The 26510-nt window shown below is 36.7% G+C and overlaps 1 protein-coding gene across 1 annotated transcript in view; it reads left to right on the top strand.

Moving 5' to 3' along the window:
• LOC149207249 (protein DMR6-LIKE OXYGENASE 1-like) overlaps positions 1-25763 on the top strand; it is a 62209-nt gene extending 36446 nt beyond the window's left edge. Inside the window, exons 3-4 of the mRNA XM_089393880.1 lie at positions 24994-25315; positions 25469-25763. Of these exons, the coding sequence (XP_089250006.1) occupies positions 24994-25315; positions 25469-25720 (574 nt within the window). The 3' untranslated portion in view covers positions 25721-25763. The remainder of the gene's footprint in view (positions 1-24993; positions 25316-25468) is intronic.
• The last annotated feature ends 747 nt before the right edge of the window (positions 25764-26510 follow it).

The following is a 26510-nucleotide window of genomic DNA, read 5'->3' as shown; positions in this document are numbered from 1 at the left end:
ACCATTTCTGGACACATCAAAGATTGTAGACCAACTCACTAGAGACCCAGCTCAGCAGAAGCTTCCTCATCTCAGGGAGGAACTCAACGCAATGGGGACCATTGCTTCCTAAGGCGGGAGGAATGATCCAGGTGGATTTTGGTGGCCACCCACCTGTCCCATTTGGACCCCCACAATTGTCTCTTTCAGTTTTTCAGTTTCCTTAATTATAGCACAGTTTACTATTTTTAGCAGTTTTTCGGGTCCTAAACTTCCGGAGCCGTTTTGAGGCCCTAAACGACGTTTTTTGGGAAATCCACCGCCCAGCGATTTTTTTGATAAAAATCGTCTTTTCTGTCGTAGTCCTCGGAGAGATCTTTCCAACGGGCTATCATGCGCGTCAAACGGAGATAATACGACCAATTCGCGACCCCGGGAAGTTGGCTGTCCAACTCACCCCAAAACGGGGCCCACAATTTCGCGTTTCATCTTCTAGGGTTACGTTTTGGAATGTGAACGGTTTTCCATTGTTGCTCAATAATAAATAGGCCTTCGAGCCTCATTGTAAACACAGTTCGAAACAGTTCAGAGGCATGTAGCCGACACATCTCTTCTCAGAGATAAGCTACCATTGCCCTAGCTGGGTTATTTCTATTTGTAAGCATATTTCAGTATTCTCCATTAATGAAATGAAGTATTATTTCCACTGCATCTCTGTTTTTATGGTTATCGCATCTATGTATTTATGGTTATCTCTGTAATCTATTGCGTTCCTGCTTAAATTCGGATCAGTGGTATCAGAGCGGTTTGCTTTTTCTCTGTTTTTCTTTGCATGTCCCCAATGAGGTCGGGATATAAGGAGTTAGGGCTTGAATTGGTCGAACCTTTGCAAGACCAGCCTCGCAAATATCGACGACCTCCCATGGCGGATGAGAATAAAGACGAGGGGGCAGGAGATCCTATCAAAATATTGCTCGAAGAAGCCCTCGAGCGGCAAAGGAACGCGATGATGGATAGCTTTCCGCAGATCCTTCAGCGGCTACCCAGAGGCGACGCATCGGCTTCCAACAGCTACTCTGGAAACGCCACACCGTTTAAGGTACAAGTTAATTTTGAAATCCCCATCTTCGAGGGTCAAATAGAAGCAGATGCCGTAGATAAATGGTTAAATCTGCTAGATGGGTATTTTTCTGTTCATGAATTTTCAATTCGGGAAAAGATTGTTTTCGCTCTTCTCAAAGCAGCCCCCCACGTCAAGGGCTGGTGGGAAACATACTGCGAGCAGAAGGATGAAAGTACAGGCTCACTGTTTTCAGCCGCCCCCACTTGGAATGACTTCCGGGATGCCATCAAGGAGCAGTACTACCCTGTCAAAAGCTATGACGACAAATACATCAAATGGACCACACTGCGGCCGGGACGAGACCAAGATGTACCAGAGTTCACAAATATTTTTCATACCCTTCGCACACAGTTGGGTATCAAAGATTCTGAGCTGCATCTGGTACTCAAATACCGCGGCTGCCTACACAGATACATCCAGGAAGAGATGGAGTTCTTGAACATCTCCTCACTCGGCACAGCATACCGATACGCTGTCAAAATCGAGCAAAAGTTCAAACAGAAGAAGCGATACTTTGGATCTGCAAATCCGAAGCCCAAAGGATAAAGCCAAGGCGGGGTGACCCAAGACAACCCCTCTAAGCTGCAAGAAAAGAACAACACCATGAAGCCGAAGAAGGACACAGGAAAGTGGTGTGAGTTCCACAAGAGTCCCACTCATAACACAAGTGAGTGTCGGACCAAGCAGTCGCTGGTGGCCGAGTTGAAGGCTTCCGAATCAGATGCATGTTCTGACTCTGAGCTGGAACTCGACAAGGGGGATGGCAAAGGGAAGCAAATCATTGATGCAGATCCTAGTGCCAATGTTGCCACTGCCAAGATCCAGAAGAATGAGCTCGAAGAGCCAGAGGAGGGGGAACGTCTTTTCCACTCACATATGTGGGTGAAGGGTTCGCCGCTGCAATTCATTGTCGATAGTGGCAGCCAAAAGAACCTCGTTTCAGCAGAGGTCGTGAAGCGGTTGGGCCTACCAACTACGCCACACCCACAACCGTACAGTATCGGGTGGCTTCACGAAGGACGAGATCTCAAAGTTCACCATCAGTGCCGCCTTCCCTACAGCATCAAGCCCTTCATGGATGAGGTATTGTGTGATGTTACACCTCTGGATGTTTGTGATGTACTATTAGACCAACCATACTTGTGGAGGCGACATGCTGTGTATGAGTCAATGCCTCGCGCTGTCATTATTTCTTTGGATAATTCATTATACAGGATACCAGAGGTAGCTCCACCTACCACCACCTCTTTGATCACTGCTAAGAAAGGCAGCAAGCTCATCTCATAGACTAGGAAATTTATTTTCTGTCTGGTTCGCTCCCAAAGTAAGGGGAAGATCGTTGCTACATCCATGACCCCCGCAAAGGGTTCCTCCACGCAGCAGCAGCAACATAGGGATACAGTCATGACAGAACACAGGAACAACTTCTCCTTACCCAGAGGGGTACCACACAAGTTTCAGGTGGGCGAAAAAGTTTGGTTACATCTACAGAGAGAACGCCTTACCAGAACCCATCAGAATCTCAGACAACTTCGACATGGTCCTTACACCAGTAACAAGGCTGTGGGCAACAATGCTTTGAAGCACAACATTCCTCCATTCCTTCGCTTGCACCAATTTTTCAATGTGGACCATCGCCGACCATGCTTCCCACCATTTCCGGACACATCAGAGATTGCAGAACAACTCACTAGAGACCCAGCTCAGCAGAAGCTTCCTCATCTCAGGGAGGAACTCAACACAATGGGGACCATTGCTTCCTAACGGGGGAGGAATGATCTAGGTGGATTTTGGTGGCCACCCACCTATCCCATTTGGACCCCCACAACTGTCTCTTTCAGTTTTTCAGTTTCCTTAATTATAGTACAGTTTACTATTTTTAGCAGTTTTTTGGGTCCTAAACTTTCTGAGTCGTTTTGAGGCCCTAAACGACGTTTTTTGGGAAATCCACCACCAAACGATTTTTTTGTTAAAAATCGTCTTTTCCGTCATAGTCCTCGGAGAGATCTTTCCAACGGGCTATCATGCGCCTCAAACGGAGATAATATGACCAATTCGCGACCCCGGGAAGTTGGCTGTCCAACTCACCCCAAAACGGGGCCCACAATTTCGCGTTTCATCTTCTAGGGTTACGTTTTGGAATGTGAACGGTTTTCCATTGTTGCTCAATAATAAATAGGTCTTCGAGCCTCATTGTAAACACAGTTCAAAACAGTTCAGAGGCATGTAGCCGACACATCTCTTCTCAGAGATAAGCTACCATCGCCCTAGCTGGGTTATTTCTATTTGTAAGCATATTTCAGTATTCTCCATTATTGAAATGAAGTATTATTTCCGCTGCATCTCTGTTTTTATGGTTATCGCATCTCTGTATTTATGGTTATCTCTGTAATATATTGCGTTCCTGCTTAAATTCGGATCAGTGGTATCAGAGCGGTTTGCTTTTTCTCTGTTTTTCTTTGCATGTCCCCAACGAGGTCGGGATATAAGGATTTAGGGCTTGAATTGGTCGAACATTTGCAAGACCAGCCTCGTAAATCTCGACGACCTCCCATGGCGGATGAGAAGAAAGACAAGGGGGCAGGAGATCCTATCAGAATATTGCTCGAAGAAGCCCTCGAGCGGCAAAGGAACGCGATGATGGATAGCTTTGCGCAGATCCTTCAGCGGCTACCCAGAGGCGACGCATCGGCTTCCAACAGCTACTCTGGAAACACCACATCATTTAAGGTACAAGTTAATTTAGAAATCCCCATCTTCGAGGGTCAAATAGAAGCAGATGCCGTAGATAAATGGTTAAATCTGCTAGATGGGTATTTTTCTGTTCATGAATTTTCAAGTCGGGAAAAGATTGTTTTCGCTCTTCTCAAAGCAGCCCCCCATGTCAAGGACTGGTGGGAAACATACTGCGAGCAGAAGGATGAAAGTACAGGCTCACTGTTTTCAGCCGCCCCCACTTGGAATGACTTCCGAGATGCCATCAAGGAGCAGTACTACCCTGTCAAAAGCTATGACGACAAATACATCAAATGGACCACACTGCGGCAGGGACGAGACCAAGATGTACCAGAGTTCACAAATATTTTTCATACCCTTCGCACACAGTTGGGTATCAAAGATTCTGAGCTGCATCTGGTACTCAAATACCGCGGCTGCCTACACAGATACATCCAGGAAGAGATGGAGTTCTTGAACATCTCCTCAATCGGCACAGCATACAGATACGCTGTCAAAATCGAGCAAAAGTTCAAACAGAAGAAGCGAGACTTTGGATCTGCAAATCCGAAGCCCGAAGGACAAAGCCAAGGCGGGGTGACCCAAGACAACCCCTCTAAGCTGCAAGAAAAGAACAACACCACGAAGTCGAAGAAGGACACAGGAAAGTGGTGTGAGTTCCACAAGAGTCCCACTCATAACACAAGTGAGTGTCGGACCAAGCAGTTGCTGGTGGCCGAGTTGAAGGCTTCCGAATCAGATGCATGTTCTGACTCTAAGCCGGAACCCGACAAGGGGGATGGCAAAGGGAAGAAAATCATTGATGCGGATCCTAGTGCTACTGTTGCCACTGCCAAGATCCAGAAGAATGAGCCCGAAGAGCCAGAGGAGGGGGAACATCTTTTCCACTCACAGATGTGGGTGAAGGGTTCGCCGCTGCAATTCATTGTCGATAGTGGCAGCCAAAAGAACCTCGTTTTAGCAGAGGTCGTGAAGCGGTTGGGCCTACCAACTACGCCACACCCACAACCGTACAGTATCGGGTGGCTTCACGAAGGATGAGATCTCAAAGTTCACCATTAGTGCCGCCTTCCCTACAGCATCAAGCCCTTCACATATGAGGTATTGTGTGATGTTACACCTCTGGATGTTTGTGATGTACTATTAGGCCAGCCATACTTGTGGAGGCGACTTGCTGTGTATGAGTCAAGGCCTCGCGCTGTCATTATTTCTTTGGATAATTCATTATACAGGATACCAGAGGTAGCTCCACCTACCACCACCTCTTTGATCACTGCTAAGAAAGGCAGCAAGCTCATCTCACAGACTAGGAAATTTATTTTCTGTTTGGTTCGCTCCCAAAGTAAGGGGAAGATCGTTGCTACATCCATGACCCCCGCAAAGGGTCCCTCCACGCAGCAGCAGCAACATAGGGATACAGTCATGACAGAACACAGGAACAACTTCTCCTTACCCAGAGGGGTACCACACAAGTTTCAGGTGGGCGAAAAAGTTTGGTTACATCTGCAGAGAGAACGCCTTACCAGAACCCATCAGAATCTCAGACAGCTTCGACATGGTCCTTACACCAGTAACAAGGCTGTGGGCAACAATGCTTTGAAGCACAACATTCCTCCATTCCTTCACTTGCACCGATTGTTCAATGTGGACCATCGCCGACCATGCTTCCCACCATTTCTGGACACATCAGAGATTGCTGAACAGCTCACTAGAGACCCAGCTCAGCAGAAGCTTCCTCATCTGTGGGAGGAACTCAACGCAATGGGGACCATTGCTTCCTAAGGGGGGAAGAATGATCCAGGTTGATTTTGGTGGCCACCCACCTATCCCATTTGGACCCCCACAACTGTCTCTTTCAGTTTTTCAGTTTCCTTAATTATAGCACAATTTACTATTTTTAGCAGTTTTTCGGGTCCTAAACTTCTGGAGCCGTTTTGAGGCCCTAAACGACGTTTTTTGGGAAATCCACTGCCCAGTGATTTTTTTGATAAAAATCATCTTTTTCGTCGTAGTCCTCGGAGAGATCTTTCCAATGGGCTATCATGCGCGTCAAACGGAGATAATACGACCAATTCGCGACCCCGGGAAGTTGGTTGTCCAACTCACCCCAAAACGGGCCCACAATTTGGCGTTTCATCTTCTAGGGTTAGGTTTTGGAATGTGAAGGGTTTTCTATTGTTGCTCAATAATAAATAGGTCTTCGAGCCTCATTGTAAACACAGTTCGAAACAGTTCAGAGGCATGTAGCCGACACATCTCTTCTCAGAGATAAGCTACCATCGCCCTAGCTGGGTTATTTCTATTTGTAAGCATATTTCAGTATTCTCCATTAATGAAATGAAGTATTATTTCCGCTTCATCTCTGTTTTTATGGTTATCGCATCTCTGTATTTATGGTTATCTCTGTAATCTATTGCGTTCCTGCTTAAATTCGGATCAACAAAAACTTTGATAAATGACCTCTCCAATTTGAAAGCTGAACCAGAATAACCTATTAAGGACTTCAACTCACGTTTCAATAAGTTATTGAATAAAATACCTACGGCATCCAAGCCTAGCGAGGAGGTCCGAAATGAATGGTACATTTCTACTCTACCTTCAAACACATATATCTTCATTGATAGCGTTTCCAAACTGATGTTAGCAGAAAATATGAAAGAAGCAATAGTTGTTGAAAACGTATCTTGTCCGTAGACAATAAAAACGAATTAGAGGAAATAAAATCCAAGAAAGTAACCTTTAGGGATGAATCAAAGAAGAAAGTAACCAAAGATCCATATGACATGGAAGGCCTGTAAAAGGTTCTTAAAACTATGTCCAATGAAATGGTAGATATTAAAAAGCAGGTAGTTGAATCTTCATCAAAAAAACCATTGGAATTTTAAAAGAAATCAGCCAGTGAATCCTTAGCCTCCAAACATTATATCAAATGAAGAATCTGATTTAGACGATGATGATGAAGAAGAAGATACAATTTTATTAGCTTAAGAAACAAAGGAAGAAGAAACAGTTGAATGTCATGAAATGTGGGACTTTATTCTACCCAACTCTGATAACGAAATTGAATAGGAAGCCCTACCAGTAAACACCAGAAGTAAAAGTATCATAGAGCCTAATCAGTCAAATCAAAAGAGGAAAAACTCAAATCCTGTTACTAAAGAGAAAATTCCCGCGAAGAAAAATCCAATTTCATCTCCTCAAAAAAAACCATCTTCATTCAATCCTCCATCATCATAAAAAACTCTAATAGTTTCATATTCCATGGATTATAACATAATTGAAGATATGAAGAAGACTCGAGCAAACATTTCTCTTCATGAACTTAGCAAGCTCAAGCATCAACAAAAGTTTTTGCTTAAGGAATTAAATGTAGTACCTTCTTCTCCTCTCCTAACTAGTGTATTATCCAAGGTTGCCAGAGGATTGGGTAGGCCGCCATCTGATAAGGTGGATTCTACCGATGCTGTTTTAATTGGGGATCGATCAAATTCTCGTACCCCTCCTTTTCTTTTGACTTATGATATCTACAGTAGAAATTTTCATAACTTCTTGATTGATTCAGGGGCTTCATCAAATATAATGCCAGCATCAGTTTGCTCCAAATTAGATATTGAACCTCAGAAGTCCGCAATACATATTGTCCAATTGGATCGAACTAAAGTTCAAGTTTTAGGAGAAATAAATTCAATTACTATCAGACTATCTATTGATCCAGGGGTTGTTCAAATAATTGATATATTGATTGCTAACATCCCTGAGTTTTATGGTTTAATTCTTAGCAGAGATTGGTCTGAAAAGCTTCATGGTTATATTTCAACTGATTGGTCTCACATGTGGCTTCCTTATAATGGGAGGCCAAATCAAATTAGAATCGACCATGAAAAACAACTGACTCACACAGTAACTGAATTTGAAGAAGAAAATGAACCAGTAGCCTTCAATAATAATATTCTTGGAAACTATTCGACTGAATCACTTTTCAGGAACTTCAATGCTCAGCAATTACCTTTTTTAGTTAGTAACGTCACATCACAAGTTGAGAATTTTTCACAGACTGATACTTCTAAGTGTGTTAATGTTGTAGATAAACCTATAGATAAGCCTTTATTTTGGTCTTTGTATTTTGATGGATCTAAATCTAATGATGGTGCAGGAGCAGGATGTATTCTAGTTAGTCTTGAAAGAGAAAAGACAATGTTATCATGTCGGTTAGACTTTGAGTGTACCAATAATACTGCACAATATGAGGCCTTGATTCAAGGTCTTTATAAAGAAATAAGTCTTGATGTGAAATATCTGAAAGTGTTTGGTGATTATGAAATAGTGATAAAACAAGTAAGAAATACTATTCATTGTCTTTCAGGAAACCTCAAACATTATCAATCACTCGCTCAAGATATTATTTCTCATTTTCTAGCATTTGATAACTCTCCTATTCCCAGATCACAAAGTGCAGTAGTAGATCTCCTTGCTAATGTAGCTTCTAAGCTCCTTCCATTTGAGGATTATAGTCCAAATAGATTTTCTATTGAATTAATTTTTAGACCATCCATCCCAGATAATGTCACCAATTGGCGTGTGTTCAATCATGATGAAGATATCTTGAATTTCTTAACATCTAAGGAATCTTATGATGACCAAGTCATCGTTGACAGTGATCATGATCTATAATTAAAGCAGAAACTTAATGAAAACCCTATTCCTAAATCTGTGGTTAAATTTCAAGATATGTATGATATGAAGGAAAGATTCAAAAAAGTCACTAATTCAAAACTTCAAAATTCAAATTTAAGGTTTGAATTAGTAAATCTCGGTATCGATGCCAAACCACAAAATCTCAATCTAGGACTTGAACTTTCACCTGATGAAAGATTTTTCTTCATCAGATTATTTAAAAAATACAAAGGTATTTTTGCTTGGAATTATGAAGATCTAAAAACTTATGATGCCTTTATTATTCAACATACAATTCCAATGATTTCTGATGAGAAACTTGTACAATATAAATTAAGGAAAATTCACCCCAATATTGAGAGTCAAATCAAAACATAGCTGAATAAACTCCTTAAAACCAAAATAATTTTTCTTGTCAGACATTCGAAATGGGTCTCAAATTTGGTACCTGTCAGGAAAAAGAATGGCGATATTAGGATTTGTATAAATTTTAGAAATCTCAATAGAGCATGTCAAAAAGATAATTTCCCATTACCAACAATGGTGCAGATACTTCAATCAGTAGCTGGCTCAGAATTAATGTCTTTTCTTGATGGTTTTTCAGGATATAATTAGATCCTGGTACATCCAGATGATAGATTAAATATTACATTCAGAACCAAATGGGGAACATACACTTATCAGAAAATGCCTTTTGGTTTGTTAAATGTTGGAGCTACTTTCCAATGAGCCATAGACATAGCTTTCAAAGGTTTGATCAATAAAATGGTCGTTGTTTACTTGGATGACATAACTATCTATTCTAAGAAAAAAAGCAACCATTTGTATGATTTAAAGCAAATCTTTGAACATTGAAAAAAGTATTGGATCTCCTTAAATCCTAAAAAATCATTATTTGCTCTTAACGAATGTAAACTCTTATGGTTTATTGTATCCAAAAATGGCATATAGATTGATCCTCATAGGATAAAGGAGATTTCTGATATCCCTTTACCACATAGTAAGAAAACTATGCAATCATTCTTGGGACAGATAATGTAAAAAGATTTGTTCCTAATTTTTCTCATATTGTTCTACCCTTGCAATCCATGATTAAGAAAAATTCAGTCTTCAAATGGGGACATAATGAAAGAGAAGCTTTTGACTCAATCAAACAAGCAATCATTAATGCTCCTACATTGAATACTCTGAATTTTTCTAGTCATTTTATTTTGTATACTTTGGCCACTCAATCATCTTATGCTGCTGTTTTAACATAGATCAATGATCAGCAGGTGGAAGCACCCATATCTTTCTTTAGTTCCAATTTGCAAGGTGTTGAGCTTAATTATTCAGAAGTCGAGAAATAAGCCTTCACTGTATTTAAGTCTGTTAAACATTTTATACCTTTCCTCCTGAAAACACTTACAAAAGTGATAGTCCCATTCTTTGCAGTGAGGAAATTGCTAATTAAAAGAGAAGTAGGAGAGAAAAGAGCTAACTAGGAAACAACTTTACAAGAATATGACATTGATATTAAACCAGCGAAAATTGTTAGAGGACAAGGTTTTTGCAAGTTACTGGTAGGAACATCCAATATACCAGATCATCAAGATTCAGGTAGTACTGCACAAGTAAATGAGATAAGTATGATTGATTCTGAATCTCAATATGATGATCTAACATTTTACTTGAAAAATGGATATGCCCCCCGTGAATTCAGCTACAAAAACAAACGTGACCTAAGGTTAAAATCCAAACACTATGAAATCATTGATAATGTGATATTCAGGAGAAACTATGATTATGTTTTATTAAAATGCCTTGAAAAATTTGAAGCACAAACGGTTTTACAGGAACTCCATGATGGCCCAGCTAGTGAACACTTTGGAGAAGACACTACAGCACACAAAATACTGCATGATGGGTATTATTGTCCAACTTTGTTCAATAGTACCCATGACTATGTGAGGAAATGTAAGATATGCCAAACTACTCGTGGGAGACAAAGGAAACCAGCCTTTCCTTTACAACCAGTTAACATTGAGAAACCATTTTCGCAATGGGGGCTTGATATTATAGGAGAGATTTCATTCTTCCAAGCAGCACAGATACATCCTTACAGCCACGGACTACTTCACTAAGTGGGTAGAAGAAATTCCACTAAAGGTAGCAAATTCTGATGTGAATATTGAATTTATTGGTCATTTCATAATCACCAGGTTTGGTTTACCTAATGCACTTATCTTTGACAATGCATATTATTTTTCTGGAAATAGTATAGTCGAATTTGCTTTTAAGAGATGTTTTAAGTTAAAATACTCCACAAATTACTATCCCCAAGGATATGGCTTAGCAGAGTCAACTAACAAAAATCTCGTCAGGATTATTAAAAAAACTGTTGATCAAAGCCAAAACAATTGGCATAAACTTTTAATATTCGCACTATGGGCAAATCGTATAACTTAGAAGGCCTCAATAGGTACTTCTCCTTTTAACTTAGTGTATGGGAAAGAAGCTATTATTCCACCAAATCTAGCCCTCCCATCACTAGCCCTAGTACAATTCGTTGAAGAAACTCATTCTTCCTCTATTCAATTAAGGTTTGATCAAATTCTTAAATTAGATGAGGAAAGAAAAAAGGCCAATATTACTCATGCTAAACATTAGCAAGTCATTAAATCCTCTTTTGATGCAAGTTCAACCGGCTCAAAAACATTACAAATTGGTGATCTCGTTTTGAAATGGGACAAAGCACATGAAGAAAAAGGTAAGCATACCAAATTTCAAAAGATGTGGCTTGGACCATTCTAGATTGTCGAAAAGATAGGCTCATCAACATTTCTACTGCAAGACTTAATAGGAAAGAGAGATTCTCTTCCTGTGAATGGGCTTATCCTAAAGAAATTATTTCCCTAAGGAGGTAACCCCTTCTTATCTGTACATATTTTTCTATGCAAATTTTGATTTCTTTCAGAAATAATGTTGTAAATAGTATACCATTGGATTTTTACTATTGAAATATCTTTGAAAATATATTGTAAATATCCTCTTTTAAAAAGTAGAAACTTTCAAGGAAATGATTACAGTTTTGGAAATTAGATAAACATCATAAAACTCTAAGATGTTCTTTGAAATTGTGAAATCTTTCAAACCTGGAAAACATAGTGAATCATTTTAAGTTTTATCAGTTGAGAAAGGTTATTTTAAAAAAAATAAAGAATTTATACAACTAAGCATATACATTTCTATAATTGTCATCCAATAACTCTTAAGGAGTCAAAGATTCACCCCATCCACTAGGTTTATGATTTTTTAGAGTGTAATTCTAAAATATATCCGATTTAAAAGATAAGAGGTCTCATTACGAGCCTACTTACCATGATCATAGGGAACTAATTAAACTAACATTACAAATACTACATACCAAAATAGGGTAATGGCTTATAATCATAAGACAAGGGCTCTCATTACGAGTTCAATTACAACCAGTGAATGGCATTGTCACCTTCTGGCTCCCAACTAGGGAAATGGATTTTATCCAATATATATATATATATATATATATATATGAATTTATCATTAAAAGATTATACTCTTAGATGGATGGGATAATGAATAATTGATGGATAAAAGGTAACCCTGTCGAGACTATAGATGTTTGCTGGCAGCAGTGACACTACCTGTGACAAAAGAGTAAATTCAAAAGTTAAGTTGGAGGAGCTCCCTACTTTATCTTTAACAACAAATCAAGGCTTGAATAAACCAAAAATGTTGTCATTTATAATAAGGGTTTCTAAAACAAATTGCAAAATTGATCAATTTTTCTTATTCAGAGTAATTTTATTTATCTAACTAATTTCAAAATAGTTTCCTTTTCCTCAATTGTTTGTACTCGAGAAAGTGTTAGAAATTTCATCATTTTATTTAGAGATAACTGGTTCTTTCATTGAATCACCAATTGTTGTGCTATACAACAAACCCCCCATTTCAAAATTTTCTCAATCTTATTCTAAGATGTTAAATAGGAAATAGGGTCCCTTTAGTTTGTAAAAAAACAATAAAACCTTTACATAGAAATAAATTTCTTTGTTTCTTTCTTTTTAAATAAAAAGTGCTTCAAAAAACTTTCTAAAAAATCAAACATCAAAAATCACATTCGCTTAAGGCTAAGGTACATTCAATCCAAATATTCATGTTGTGATGTGAAGTTACCACAAAAATCTCAATCGTAGAGCTTCTTAAAACAATCCATTGACAAACATGTGATGTGATAAAACTATCGCATATCGCATATCACTGGTTCCAAAAAAAATATGTCTTAACGGTCCGTTGAAACTTTGCAATGTGATATGATTCTCTCATTTCGCATACCCCGAAAACCAAAAGAAACTAGCCCCGAAATTTGCGATACGATATACGTCTATCCCATGTCGTAATCCCAGCAGAAACAAGTGAAGCTCACCTTGGGGATGTGCGATGCAATGTTAACAATAATAATAAAGGGAAAACATGATCCGGGCAAGTTAAATGAGGAATTTCCCAACTCTATATGCCAGGTCATCTATTATGAAACCAGCTCAAGAAAAGATAGAAAAGATAGATCAACGCCTTAGAATTCAGCCTCTTCGAGGGGGCAGCCTCCTTTACATTACATAAATGAACAATTCTTGGATGATTCAAATGACAAAACCTCCTTTCTATATATAGGAGTCTAAGGAGTCACAATATAATCCAGCCGACCTAACAATAATAATATAAAGCCACAAAAATAATAATAGAGGGATGCTATGGGGCACAGAAATAACAATATGGGGGTAATAGGGGCACAACAATATAAATAAGGGGTATAACTACAATATTAATGGGGTAATCACTAGTATTATAGGGACCCAACATGCCCCTCTCCTTCAAAAAAGTGTTGTCCTCAACGCTTGAGTAGTTTTGGATACTTCTGCATAAAATTATCATCCTCCCATGTGGAATCTTCAGCGGATAAGTTCTTCCACTTGATAAGATACTATGAAATTGATCGATTTTGTAGTTGTCAAGTTCTTGTTTCTGTGACTGCTTCCGGTTCCAATATAATTTTTCCTTCCTCATCAAGTTCTGGCAATATTGTTTGAATTGGGAGCTTGTCGCCTATAACCTTCTTTAAACATGAAACATGGAAAACTACGTGCAATCGAGAAGCTGCAGGAAGCTCCAATTTGTATGCCATCGTACCAATCTTTTGCAACACCTTGTACAGACCATAATACTTTGGTGATAATTTAATATCCTTCTTAGCTTGCTTTAGGGACATTTGCTTATATGGTTGTAGCCGTAGGAATACCCAATCACCTACATGAAAACTTCTTTCACTGCGATGTTGATCTGCCTGTTGTTTCATTTTATTTTGTTGCCAACACGAGGTTATCCTTTAAGAGTTGGAGGACTTGTTGTTGATGTTCGATGTGATGTTCCACTGCCTGAACCTTAGAATTTTCTCTTAAATATGATGTGATGGATGGTGGTTGATACCCATAAAGTGCCATAAACGGGGTCATTTTTGTTGCTGTATGGAAGGAAGTGTTATACCACCATTCAGCCGGAGGCAACCATTTGACCCATTGTGTCTGTTTATCAAATACAAAGCAACGAAGATATCCTTCCAAACATTTGTTTACTATCTCAGTTTGCCCATCAGATTGAGGATGATAAGATGAGCTATGAGCTAACTAAGTACCAAGACAAGAAAATAATTCTGTCCAAAAATTTCCAGTGAAAATGGGATCTCTATCACTTACAATAATCTTTGGGTTTCCATGTAGCTTTTGAACTGTTTCCATAAATGCAGTAGAAACTGTATTGGCTTTAAATGGATGTGATAATGCACAAAAGTGTGCATACTTGGTAAGTCTGTCAACTACCACCATGATGACACTCTTTCCCTCAGACTTGGGTAAACCTGTGATAAGATCCATTGAAACCTCCTCCCAACGTTGGCTTGGAATGGATAAAGGTTGTAATAGACCCAGTGTCTTAATTGTTTCAACTTTATTTTGTTGGCAAACCAAACATTCTGCCACAAACTTTTGAATATCTGATTTAAGGCCATCCCAATGATTAGGTGTCAATATTCCCCCCTAATCTGAAGGGATGTTGGTGAGTCCAAGCATCATTCTGAATATTTTGAACTTTTCTCTTCCAACTGCTTTGGTGAAGATGTATGCTATCTACTTAGTTGTGGAACAATGGTGTAGATGGATTGTCTTGGCCTCAACATGATGTTGAATCAAAGGGTATCTTTTATAGATGTGCTTCGTTCGATCATGGAACTTTGGGTTCTTGGCCAATTTTATTGCAGAAGTATTGTCAATCATGAGTGACGTTGAATGCACTTGTTTCATGTGCAAATCTCCAAAATTTTCCTGAGCCACACAATATCATTTGTTGCTTTAGCTATTGCCACATATTTTTCCTCTGTTGTGAAATCTACTGGAACTGATTGTTTACGTGACTTCAAGGAGACAGCTCCTGATCCAAGACTCATAACATAACCTGAAGTAGATACCCCAATTTCTTTATCTCCATCGAAGTCTGAATCAGAGTATCCAATCAAGCAGAAGTCAGGCACCTGTGTATACTTAAGCCCGAAGTTTTGAGTTCCCTTCAAGTACTTTAGAACTCTTTTTGCAGCAGATCAATGTCCCTCACAAGGCTTTTGCATAAACTTGGAGAGGATTCCAACAGCAAATGAAATTCTTGGTCTGGTAGTAGTGAGGTAGTTGAGACTTCCTATAAGTTGTCTATACTTTGTTGCATCCTCAAATTCTTTTCCTTCAGTGGATGTGAGCTTTAAGTTTTGTTCCATTGGAATAGACAAAGGATTGCATTCAGCCATGCCAAACTTATTCAACAAATCTCCAATGTATTTTTCTGAGAGAGGAATATAAACTTCGGATGTTGAGTTACTTCAATTCCAAGATAGTAGTGAACATACCTTAAGTCTGTTATTTCAAAACCTTTCCTAAATTCCTTCTTTATGGATACAATACAACTCTCTTTTTTCCCTGTCATCAAAAGATCATCTACATAGACCAGAAGATATATACTTGTTTTGCCAACTTTCTTGACAAATAAAGTTGGATCATCAAGATCAAAATGTTTGAAGTTGAGTTTCAGAAGATGCTCATTTAACCTCTCGTACCAAGCTCACGTTGCTTGCCTAAGGCCATATGAGGATTTTACAAGCTTGCATATTTTATGTTCCTGACCCTTCAAAACAAATCCTTTTGGCTGGGACATAAAAAAATTGTCTTTCATATCTCCATTCAAGAAAGCAGTTTTTACATCCATTTGATGGACTTTCCAAGTTTTTTGAGCTACCAAGGCAAAGAGTGTCTAGATGGTACCCCATTTTGTTGTGGGGGAAAATGTCTCCTCATAGTTGACCCCTTCCTTCTGTGAAAAACCTTTTGCCACAAGCATGGCTTTGTGCTTGTCAAGTGAGCCATCAACTTTATACTTGTTCTTGTAGACCCACTTGCAACCTATTAGTTTGGTTCCCAATGGAGGATCAACCAATTTTCAAGTTCCATTCTTTATCAAGGCATCATAATATTTTTGCATCGTTTCTTTCCATTCATCATGAGAAGAGGCTTCTTTGAAGGAAGTTGGTTCAAAACCTGTAGACAAATTTAGTTCACAATCATAAGAAACATCCATATCAAAGGTGAATCAAAATCATCTATATCCCCTCCATTTTGTCTGGTTGTGCTTATCATTTCTGGCTTTCCAACCTCATCAGGACGAACACTTTCAAGTGTCTTTGTAAGCCATTTAGGATGACCTTTTGAGATGGCCTAGGGTGCTCAATTCACTGAGTTGACGTTGAATCAAGATTGAGTCTCCCAATTTTTTCAATCACATCACTCAAAGTGTCATTAGTGGCTGGAGCTTCATGTGGGGGAGAGAGTGCTTCAGAAGAAAAATCCACATATTGATCTAGTATAGGAATCCCCCCTTCAAGATGTGGAATCTCATTATCAAATTATTAAACAGACTTGGCATGTCTAAATCTATCCAAGCGATCAAGCTACCACTCAACAACATTGTCAGCCTTGGAAGATTCAAGAAAGATCACATCTCTAGACACTACAAACTTCTTATTAACTTCATCATAGAGATGGTATGCTTTGGAGGTATTTGAATACCCCAAGAAGATACACTTACGACTCCTTGCACCAATTTTGTTTCTTTGTTCCTTAGGTATCAAGGCATAACAGGTGGAACCAGATATCCTAAGATGCTTTACCGAAGGAATGTGGCCATAACACATTTCATGAGTCTTGTTTCTAATAAGATTAGATGAACTCCTATTCTTTACATACACAACACATAGAAATGCATCAGCCCAAAACATCAATTTTACATTATTGAAAAACATAATGGAACGTACCATACTTAAGATTGTCATGTTCATTCTTTTAGCTACTCTGTTATGTTCGGGGTTATAAGACATAGTTGTTTGATCCCATGCTAGCGAAGATATTTTTCAGATTAATTTGAAGTGTATTCTTTTCCATTATCAGTTCGAATAGAGGAAATACGATATTGTGCATCATTTTCAGTCCATGCATGAAAGTCCTTGAATGTTTGAAAAACATTAGATTTGTTCTTCAATAAATAAACCCATCACATTTTGGTGTAGTCATCAATAAATGTCATCATATATTTATTTACATTTTCAAAAGGAACAGGCATTGGGCCACATAATTCTGAATGAATAAGTTCAATTTATGTGCTCTAGAATGTGAATCATGAAAATATTGTTTGTTGTGCTTTCCTAACATACAAGCATCATATTGCTTAAGTTTCCTAGGAATTGTAGGCAAACCAGTAAGACCACTTTTCTTCATCATATGAAGGTTGTCATAATTCAAGTGTACAAATATAGCATGACATAAAAGACTTGATGGAAATGTACCTTCATCATAATGAGAACTGTACGAGAAGTTTTGTGCACAAGCAGAGGTTCCTTGCAACTTTAGAACTCTTTCTTCTTTTGTCCCCGTCATTACAAGTGAGTGATCTGATGCTTTTTTGACCTCAATCTTGCCATCAAACATATGAATGGAGTGTCCTTACTGGCGGATGTGGACCAAAGACAACAAGTGTCTCCTCAGCTCCGGGAGATATAAAACATCAAGCAGAAGAAAGTCTGGCAGACTAGGTAGTTTGAGCTTGATTGTGCCAATCACTAATGGCTTGAGTTTTGACTTGTCTGCAAAGTAAACTACTACATCAACATTGTCAGTAAACTCTTCAAAAAAAATCTCTTCTAAAATTCATGTGGCAAGTATCCCCTAAATCAAGCAATCAATCATTTTTCCAAGAAGCAAGTGAAGCATTAAATAAGTCTTCAGTTACTCCAATATTGCAATGTGCCACAACATAGTGAGTGGATTCGGGTTCTTTACCTTTCCCTTTGTCTTTGGTTTTTCCTTGGGCTTCATTTCTTTATTGCTCGATTTTGTCCCAACAAAACTTACATGTGGATGCATCATGTCCATCTCTATTGCATTGTATGCAATGAAGATCAAAATTTTCTCCTTGGAACTGTCTGCCCCCCGCCTCTAAAATTCCTTCTTCCTCTTCTTCTTTGGCCACCTCTTCCTCTAGAAGCATCTTGTGCATGATTCTTCTCTTTATGTGTGAGACACACAAATTCTTCAGAAGACTGAAGATTTGTCTTCTTCCCAAAATCCTTCTCTCTCTTAGCAAACTTCTTCTCAAGGGAGTCAAAGGTAATCTCCTTGAGGTTTACACTTGCTTGCAATGACTCAAGATAATTTGAATAAGTTGGATATAGTGTCTTGACATAATCTATGAGAGGAATGTCTATTTGAACACCAGTGGTTTTGATATCATGCATAATAGATCTTACTTCTGATGCTAAAGCAAGAGGTTCATCACTTTTTAATTTAAGACTGAACAATTTAATCATCAATTGAACAACTTCAAGTTCGGAGTGTGAGTCATACAATTCCTTCAACTTCTATAAGGCTTCAAAATCATTTGAAAATGGTGAAATATGGTGAATCACCTCTTCATTAAGAGATGTTGCAATCAAGGCACAGGCCTTGTTTTTCTTATTTTCCCAGATGGCAATCTCCTTATTTGTGGTGGGATTTGTAGGTTCATTATCTCCTTCTCCTACCCAAACTCCTTTCCACAACTCATTGAAAATGAGAGTGCGTTTTATCTTCCTTGACCATTCAAGATAGTTCTCTTTTCCAGAGAGAACTACTCCAACAATAGATATCAATGAATGTATTTTTAAAAAATGTATACTGTGTAAAATGTACTTTGATGCCAATATATAAAAATTTGCACTTCTAGTGTAAAACTGCACTCTAGTAGTAATATTATGAAAAATACAATTCTGGTGGCAATATAACAAAGGTATTATTTGAGGAGGGGTTATATGGGCGACGAGTGGTATGGAGGAGGGGGTATATGACAAAGGTATTAGCTGGAATAGTAGAGAGAATGTATATGCAACATAGTGGAGATGTAATATATGCAACACTTGGTATGTAATACCTCCGTGTTGTAATATATGCAACAGTGTATGGGAGGAGGCGTTAACCAACATGGGTCGTATGCCAGTTTCAAAATAATGCAGTGAAACCGCAACATAGAAATATCACAATAGTTATATATTAAAAAACCATAGCTATTAAAAAAATCGGGATATATGGAGGGTGGTATATGAAGGGAGGAGTAGTTTATACTGAGGGGACAACGTTGAACGTTCAACGTAAGGAGAGATGGATTATGAAAATATGGTGATATGTGGGGGAGGTTTTAACTTTGTGGGGTCAATGTATTCAATGGAGGTGAGCACAACATGATATATTAACACAATGTGTAGTATGTGGAGGAGCAGTGGTATGGAGTATGCAGAGGAGCAGTGTGTTGTTTCATTGTGTAGTGGGGAGAGGGGTTCATACTTCGTTCAACACAGCGTTCAACATAGGTTATATAAACGAGAGTTATATATGACAGATTATGACTGGCTCGAATACATAGTCATGATGTCAATAATACCACATAGACTGCATTCTTAAAAAAAAAATGTTTCAACCCACAAAAGTTCTAGTTCAAACCAGTGAAAATACCATTCATGCGCAGAGAATCACCAACGTTCAGAGTCAATTTTCCAAAACACATTCAGGCAGGTCGCTCGGTCTCTATGCATCAGTCTCATAGTCCTGAGGTTGAGAGTATAGGTGGAACACCGCCAAAAATGAGTGAGGTTTGACTCTTCGATGAGAAGATGAGGAATTTGTGCTAGGGGAAGACAGATGTGTTAGGATGTAGAAATGCATAACAAAGGAAGGAGGGAGTTACAAGGGCAGAAAGGAAGCCAAAAATGGGGTTGGAACCTGGTCTCTGATACCATATCAAGCCAGGAGGTAACTCCTCAAATGTATTGTGTTTTTCCATTAAGGTTGATCATAGATATATACATGGAGAAGAGACTCTTGGGCTTCATCTCCTAGTGTCTCTTCATATTCCTATTCTCCTTATTTTCTATTTATAATATTTTACATATATTCACCCAATCCCAATGATTAGGTGCCAACATAAATCATCATTCATATCCTTCATGACCCATCTATTCGGCTAAAATGCCACTTGTTCATGGGTGCCTATCCCGCAATTTATATAAAATAGATTAGTCCAACTCCAAGAACATGGAGAACGTAACAAAATTTGACACTATTAATGATGACATCACCATGACTTGAGATTTGGCAAAGTTGATCTATCACAAACAACCACTTCTTCTCCTTGTTGGTGTTTGAACATATGCCTAGTAACTCAAAAATCACCAAGTTTTCCTACAAATAGGAGTGAGCACCAATATGTAGACTATAGAGATAAATGTATATTATGAGTCCATCCAATATTTTATTCAAGGATATCCTCACCGTTGATTGTTTTCCATGTAGGATCTTCATTTTTTTTTTAAGATGGAGGAGGAAATTCTTGATGACATACTCCTCCTTATGATATTATTTGTATACGAGTTGCTTGTTCTTAGATTATCTCCAGTTTCCCTCCTTAATCTCATTATTTCAACAAATTGAGATAGATTTTTGATGAGATTGATATTGAAGGGGAAATTCTCTCATATTCCCTAAGATCACTTAATGCTAAAGTGGATGAGAAAAACACATCCTTTATAGAGGAAGAAATATATCCCTTTACAAATGTAAGAATACTATAAAAAGTAATGACAAAGTAATGGAGTACTAAAGAAAGATTACTCAAAATAAAAATTACATATTATGGATTTAATTCTTCTTTAAAATTGAAAATGATGATATTAGCATTCAATCTCTTTAATTCTTTCATATACATCTCAACCTTGTCAAATTCACCAATTTTTAGGATTGAAATCTCAATTTCAAGTTTATTTACTTTGATAGTATTCATTGTGCCAAATAGTTTTTTGGATGCTATCCCATATCCCTTTTCTAGTTTTATTATCCTTGGTGTGATGAATTGAACTTGATAAACCTATAGGATGATTAAAATGAGAGATTCATCCTTCTTCATATGCATGATGTTGTAGTTGTCATTATGAGTGAGAGGAAGACGTTTTTCTAGGAAAATTCATTAATAAATTTACTTCATATAAGAGCATTCATTTTGTTCAACCCAAACATGATATTATTCCCCATTCAACTAGACGAATAATCATTTTGTACCCATAGGTGTTAAATTGCCTTAATAGACCCAAAATGTAATAATACTAGCCACTTCCAAAAATATACTATATGGTTTAATTAAAAACCATAACTCTTAATAAGTTGTTGTATTATAGATGATTTCTAAGATAGAATATTGCTTGGAGAAGATAAATAACCATATTTTAGGTTAAATATGACCATGACCATAGTCATAAGTGAATCGAAGAGAGAGATACTAAACCATAACCAAGGCACCATAATAGCCAAAAAGAGCATGGTATGAATAAAGTTCTCTTAGAATTTTGATTGAATTAATAATATTTACAAATGAAGAGTAGTGTATTCTTACACCTTAAAATATGTAGGGTGTTATTCCTAAGGGGGTTTAACTATGTTAGCCTTAGCCTAATATCCAAAAATACAATATAATAAAGTGTAAAAAACCATAGGTATGTGGCCATAGACTACTTTTAAAAATCTACAGGATGTTTCAATTGGAAAAGTAAAGGAGGAGTGTAATGGTCTTAGAAGAAGGTGCAGACCATTGAAAACCCTAAAGAAACACTTAGGAGATGTTGTCCTTAAAAATGAGGGTTAAAAATAGAAGAACTACATTAGAAATGTTGAGAATGCAACAAGATGATGGAGCTTAGTGAAAAGAAGTCGCCTTCACTAAGTGGGCCCGCAGGCTATTTTTGGCGCAAAGTCTATTTTTAGACTATGTCTATTTTTAGACATATGGATCATGGTCTATGAGTTGCAGGATGCTATTTGTGGATGATTGGTCATGTTGGTAAAAATAGATGGACTTCTATTTTTAGACATATGGGCGGATTCTATTTTTAGACTGCCAGCCTAAAAATAGAACAGTCGAATATGATTAGCTCATAATAATATTTGGACTATAAACATTATCTTATCCTCTTGGAGCACTTTAGTTTGAGCTACAGATGTGGCACATGCAGCTTTCATAAGGAAATACGCTTTTCTTGTGGGTCTGTTGAGCTATTGCATGGTGGACTTCAGTTAGAACTCAAGTGGTTGAGTTTTGGTGGAGTTGATTGAGGAGTTGATGGAGTTGTGTTCAGTTTGACTTGGTTGAAATAGTTGTATTTAGTTTAACTACAAATACACTAGTGATGAGTGATGTGAATTAATTGTTAAATTAATTCACTAATTATTAACTCATAAAGCAACTAAAGAATACATCAGATAACTCAATCCATGGACAATTCAGTGGAGATAGGTGTTAGAGGTTGAGAATGCTATCAGTTGTGACTATAGTTGTGCATGAGATCTTGCACAACCAATGGATTGAGTAATGCCAATGAGGATTGCGTGGTTCAGCCAAGGAAATACGAGTTTGGGTCAGCCATTCATCATTATTCTCATGCAGGATTGCGCAGTGGAGGCAGGCAAGCAGTGGAAGAGATTTGAACCTGTGATTGATTCAGATCTGAGCTAGTTTTGTTTGTAACAGGTGGAGATAGTACTGAGTACTTGTGAGGAGTATTGTACTATGTATTGTTACATGTTCTCAATCATTATAATATACAGATAGTGTGGGGTTTTCAGCTGTAAGCTTTCCCCGGGTTACATACTGTGTTAATGTGCGCATGCGATTGATGTTTCATTGTTTTTAATGCTGCTAAATTGATGATCAACGTAAAGGAGGTTATGTATTATGCATGTATTCCGCAATAGTGTATAATCGGGATAATCTCTGTGAATAAGTGTCATATTATTCAAAATTTCTACAAGAAAGGGTGATGAAGTTTTACACTAGTGTGGTACCATGTTGAAATTCACAAGAGATAGAAGATCAATGTTGAACCAACCAAAAAAACTCTCATTCAATCAAATATGAAACAACAATAGCAAATCAACACTAGTGATTTACAAAGTGGGTACTAATGCACTATTAAGAGAGAGAGAGAGAGAGAATGCCAAAACCACAATCATAAGTGCACCAATTAGAAATATGCACAACCATAACCAAGGAAATATAACATCCAAAGAGAGCACAATAAAGAGAAGGTGTCCTTATGATTATGATTAAGAATGAATATTATGAATGATAATACAAAGAGGTTAGTGAATATTCCTAAAGGGTTTGGATGCAAAGTAGTGTATTTATACAAGATCAAAACAGTAGGATGGTAACCTTAACCTAAAATATTGAAAAATACAATATAATAAAATGTTACATAAAGATAGACATGTGACCATGATAATTACAATTAGGTTGTCTCATAAGTGAAGGTTAAACCCATAATTTAACACAATGACCATATAAAAATCCATTTTTTCCATTTAAATGGCCCTTCAAGGCCTTCCTGGTGAAGATTCTCCTAAATAAGATTATATTTTCTGGCCATATAAATGTTATAGTCTTTAGCCACCCATCAAAATTCATACATTTCTTGAAATTATGTGCCTTGTAATTAAATACGCATGTTCCATCATCAAATTATAAACCTAATGCACTATAAAGTGCCCAAAGCCTTGCTTTCCCATCTAAAACTCTTTGTGCCATCTTTTAAAGAAATTTGTGAGTTTTAAATTACTTTGATAACGTTATTTGAAAGTATATTTTCCCATCGATTAGCTTTTTCGAATTCCTCAAACTTACATATAAGTCCATTTAAACAATTCAATCAATATAGAAGTGATTAACTATAAGTCTCATAAAAAAGTTAGCTTGGGAAAGTATGTCCTAAAATATGGAAATTAATAATAACATTCTTCCCGCATCAAAGCTTGATGTTCGTCATTAATTTCCTAAAAACAATTCTATTATATTAAAGTCATGTTTCCCATTATACATTAGTTTTGTCTTATTTCCACTATTAAATATTACAAAAACTTTTATCCCTTAAATTAGTTATGATCAGCCTCTTATTTAGAGATATATATATCTCATTGGATAATCCCACTTTTTCAAATTTCATTTTTTTATTTAGATTTTAGCCAAATCTTTTATCCTATTTTTATTTTCGCCATATCCCTTAACCAACAATTTTATATGTTATCTTATTTTCTTTAGTATTAGACTAACATCATATTCATCCCATACGTCAAAAAATATTGTTATTATGTAAATGAGTTAATGTTACTGGTATAAAATTTTACTTTTATTTTTTTTAATTCTCATTTGTTCAATAGAGAGGTTTATTATGTTGCTCAGTATGATGTGTAATGGTGGCAGTCTGTCATTAAAGTTGAAATTTTATTAATATCAGCTAAAAAAAAAAAAAACAAAAAAAATAACTATACAAAACATTTAAATAATATTGACTCATAAAAAATTTGCACGTCAAGAAATTGGATCCCTCTATGTAGCATGTTATATACATATTTAAGATAGATCTTATAAAATATAAATCTCCTCACCTCTTTTATTTTTCTTACTATAAATTTATCTTAAGAATTTATCTTTAATTCTAGGAAATTTATATAAATGTATATATATTTGAGAGATTATGAATATATGAGTGAATATATATATATATATATATATATATATATAAAAGAGATTATGAATTTTAATTTTATAAAATGAAATTTTCCATTACACATTGACAATTTTCTTTAAATAACCAAATTCAAACTGCTCCTTTCGTTATGCTATTCTTCTCTTCAGCGGTAATCGTTGCTGTTTATACTAGACAAACAATGGTTGTCTTCCCTAATGAAGGTTGATTACATATTTCATGCAACACATGTTATTCTCATGCATCGTGTGACCTCCAGGAAAGCTAGTGCAAAATACTGCATAGAAATGGGCAAGCTTGCAAAGAAACTGTTGGGTGTGATCTCAGAGAGCTTGGGATTGAGGACCGAATACATAAATGATTTGTTTGGGGATTATTCTCAAATAACAATGTGCAACTTCTACCCACCATGCCCCAATCCGGATTTGGCTCTTGGTTTAGCAGGTCACTTAGACCTTGGGGCCATCAACCTTCTAATACAAGACGATGTGGGTGGTTTGCAAGTATTGCACAAGGATCGTTGGATTCCTGTCACTCCAATATCCAATACAGTGGTAGTCAATCTTGGCAGCATGATGCAGGTTCCTTCAGTGTACTCTAAAGTTTTTATAGACTGATGTGATGTGTAACTTGTTTCCTTCAGTGTAATCTAAAGTTTTTTTAGACTGATGTGATGTGCAACTTGCTTTAATGATTGCATATGCCAATAATACTTATGTTGTAATTTTGTGTAGATATTGAGCAATGGAAAATTCAAGAGTGCACTGCATCGAGTTGTGGCAAACAAAAATAGAGAGCGAATTTCAATGGCAACAGCTCATGGTCCATCAATGGACACATTTGTTACACCTATTCCACAGCTAATAGATTTGTCCTGTCCACCTATTTACAGGGGTTGTTTACACGTGGAGTTTATGGATATCATTAGGAGGAACGCTCTGAACAAAAAACCAGCACTGGATTCGCTCACTCTTACAAATATATAAATTTGTGAGACTTTTTATATATTAACGTAAATATTTAAAGATACGATATTGAAGAATTGGCAAACGATATAATTTAATTTAATAACATAACCATTTAATCATATTTTCATTGCATTTCACTTTGTATGTTTATTTCAGCTGGAATTGTTTGTTTGATGTATAAGTTCAATTTCTACCCACGGTCTTATGTTTTTGATTATTTTCAGCTCAAATATAACCATAAAACTTTGGTTAAATTTTGGTTTCATGTTACTTTAAAAAATATATATATGTGAATGAATTCAATATTATAAAATAAAATTATTATATTATGATTATAATTTTTTTATAAAATTCAATAAATTTATTACTGAAAAATATATAAATTGAACCAAACTTAATTTTAATTAGATTAAAATAATAATTTATTTCATTATAAAATTATTTCTATATTTAAAATATTTATTTCTTTATATATTTTATAAAATTCAAAGTTGTGTTAGAGTTTTTTTTCTAACTTTTCATTTTCTATGATGAGTTGTATCCTCACATAGAGGCCTCATTTCTTTATAGTGAAGTGTATTTTACATAGAGAAAATAAACCTCCTTCATTACTATATAATAAAAATCTTATATATACTTTTACATAAATTTTATATGCTTTTATATACTTTTACAAAAATTTTATATACTTTTACAAAAATTTTATATACTTTTACATAAATTTGTAAGTAATAAATTACTTTTACAAGTTATCCTAATAAATGCCACTTATACATTTAAGCTAAATAAATAGCTTTTCTGCCCAGCA

This window comes from Pinus tabuliformis, chromosome 1_2 (genome assembly GCF_031772625.1).
Source record: "Pinus tabuliformis cultivar Carrire ecotype Pingquan chromosome 1_2, CPIR1, whole genome shotgun sequence".
In the NCBI taxonomy this organism is placed as follows: Eukaryota; Viridiplantae; Streptophyta; class Pinopsida; order Pinales; family Pinaceae; genus Pinus; species Pinus tabuliformis.
This window is presented reverse-complemented; position numbering and strand designations above follow the sequence as displayed.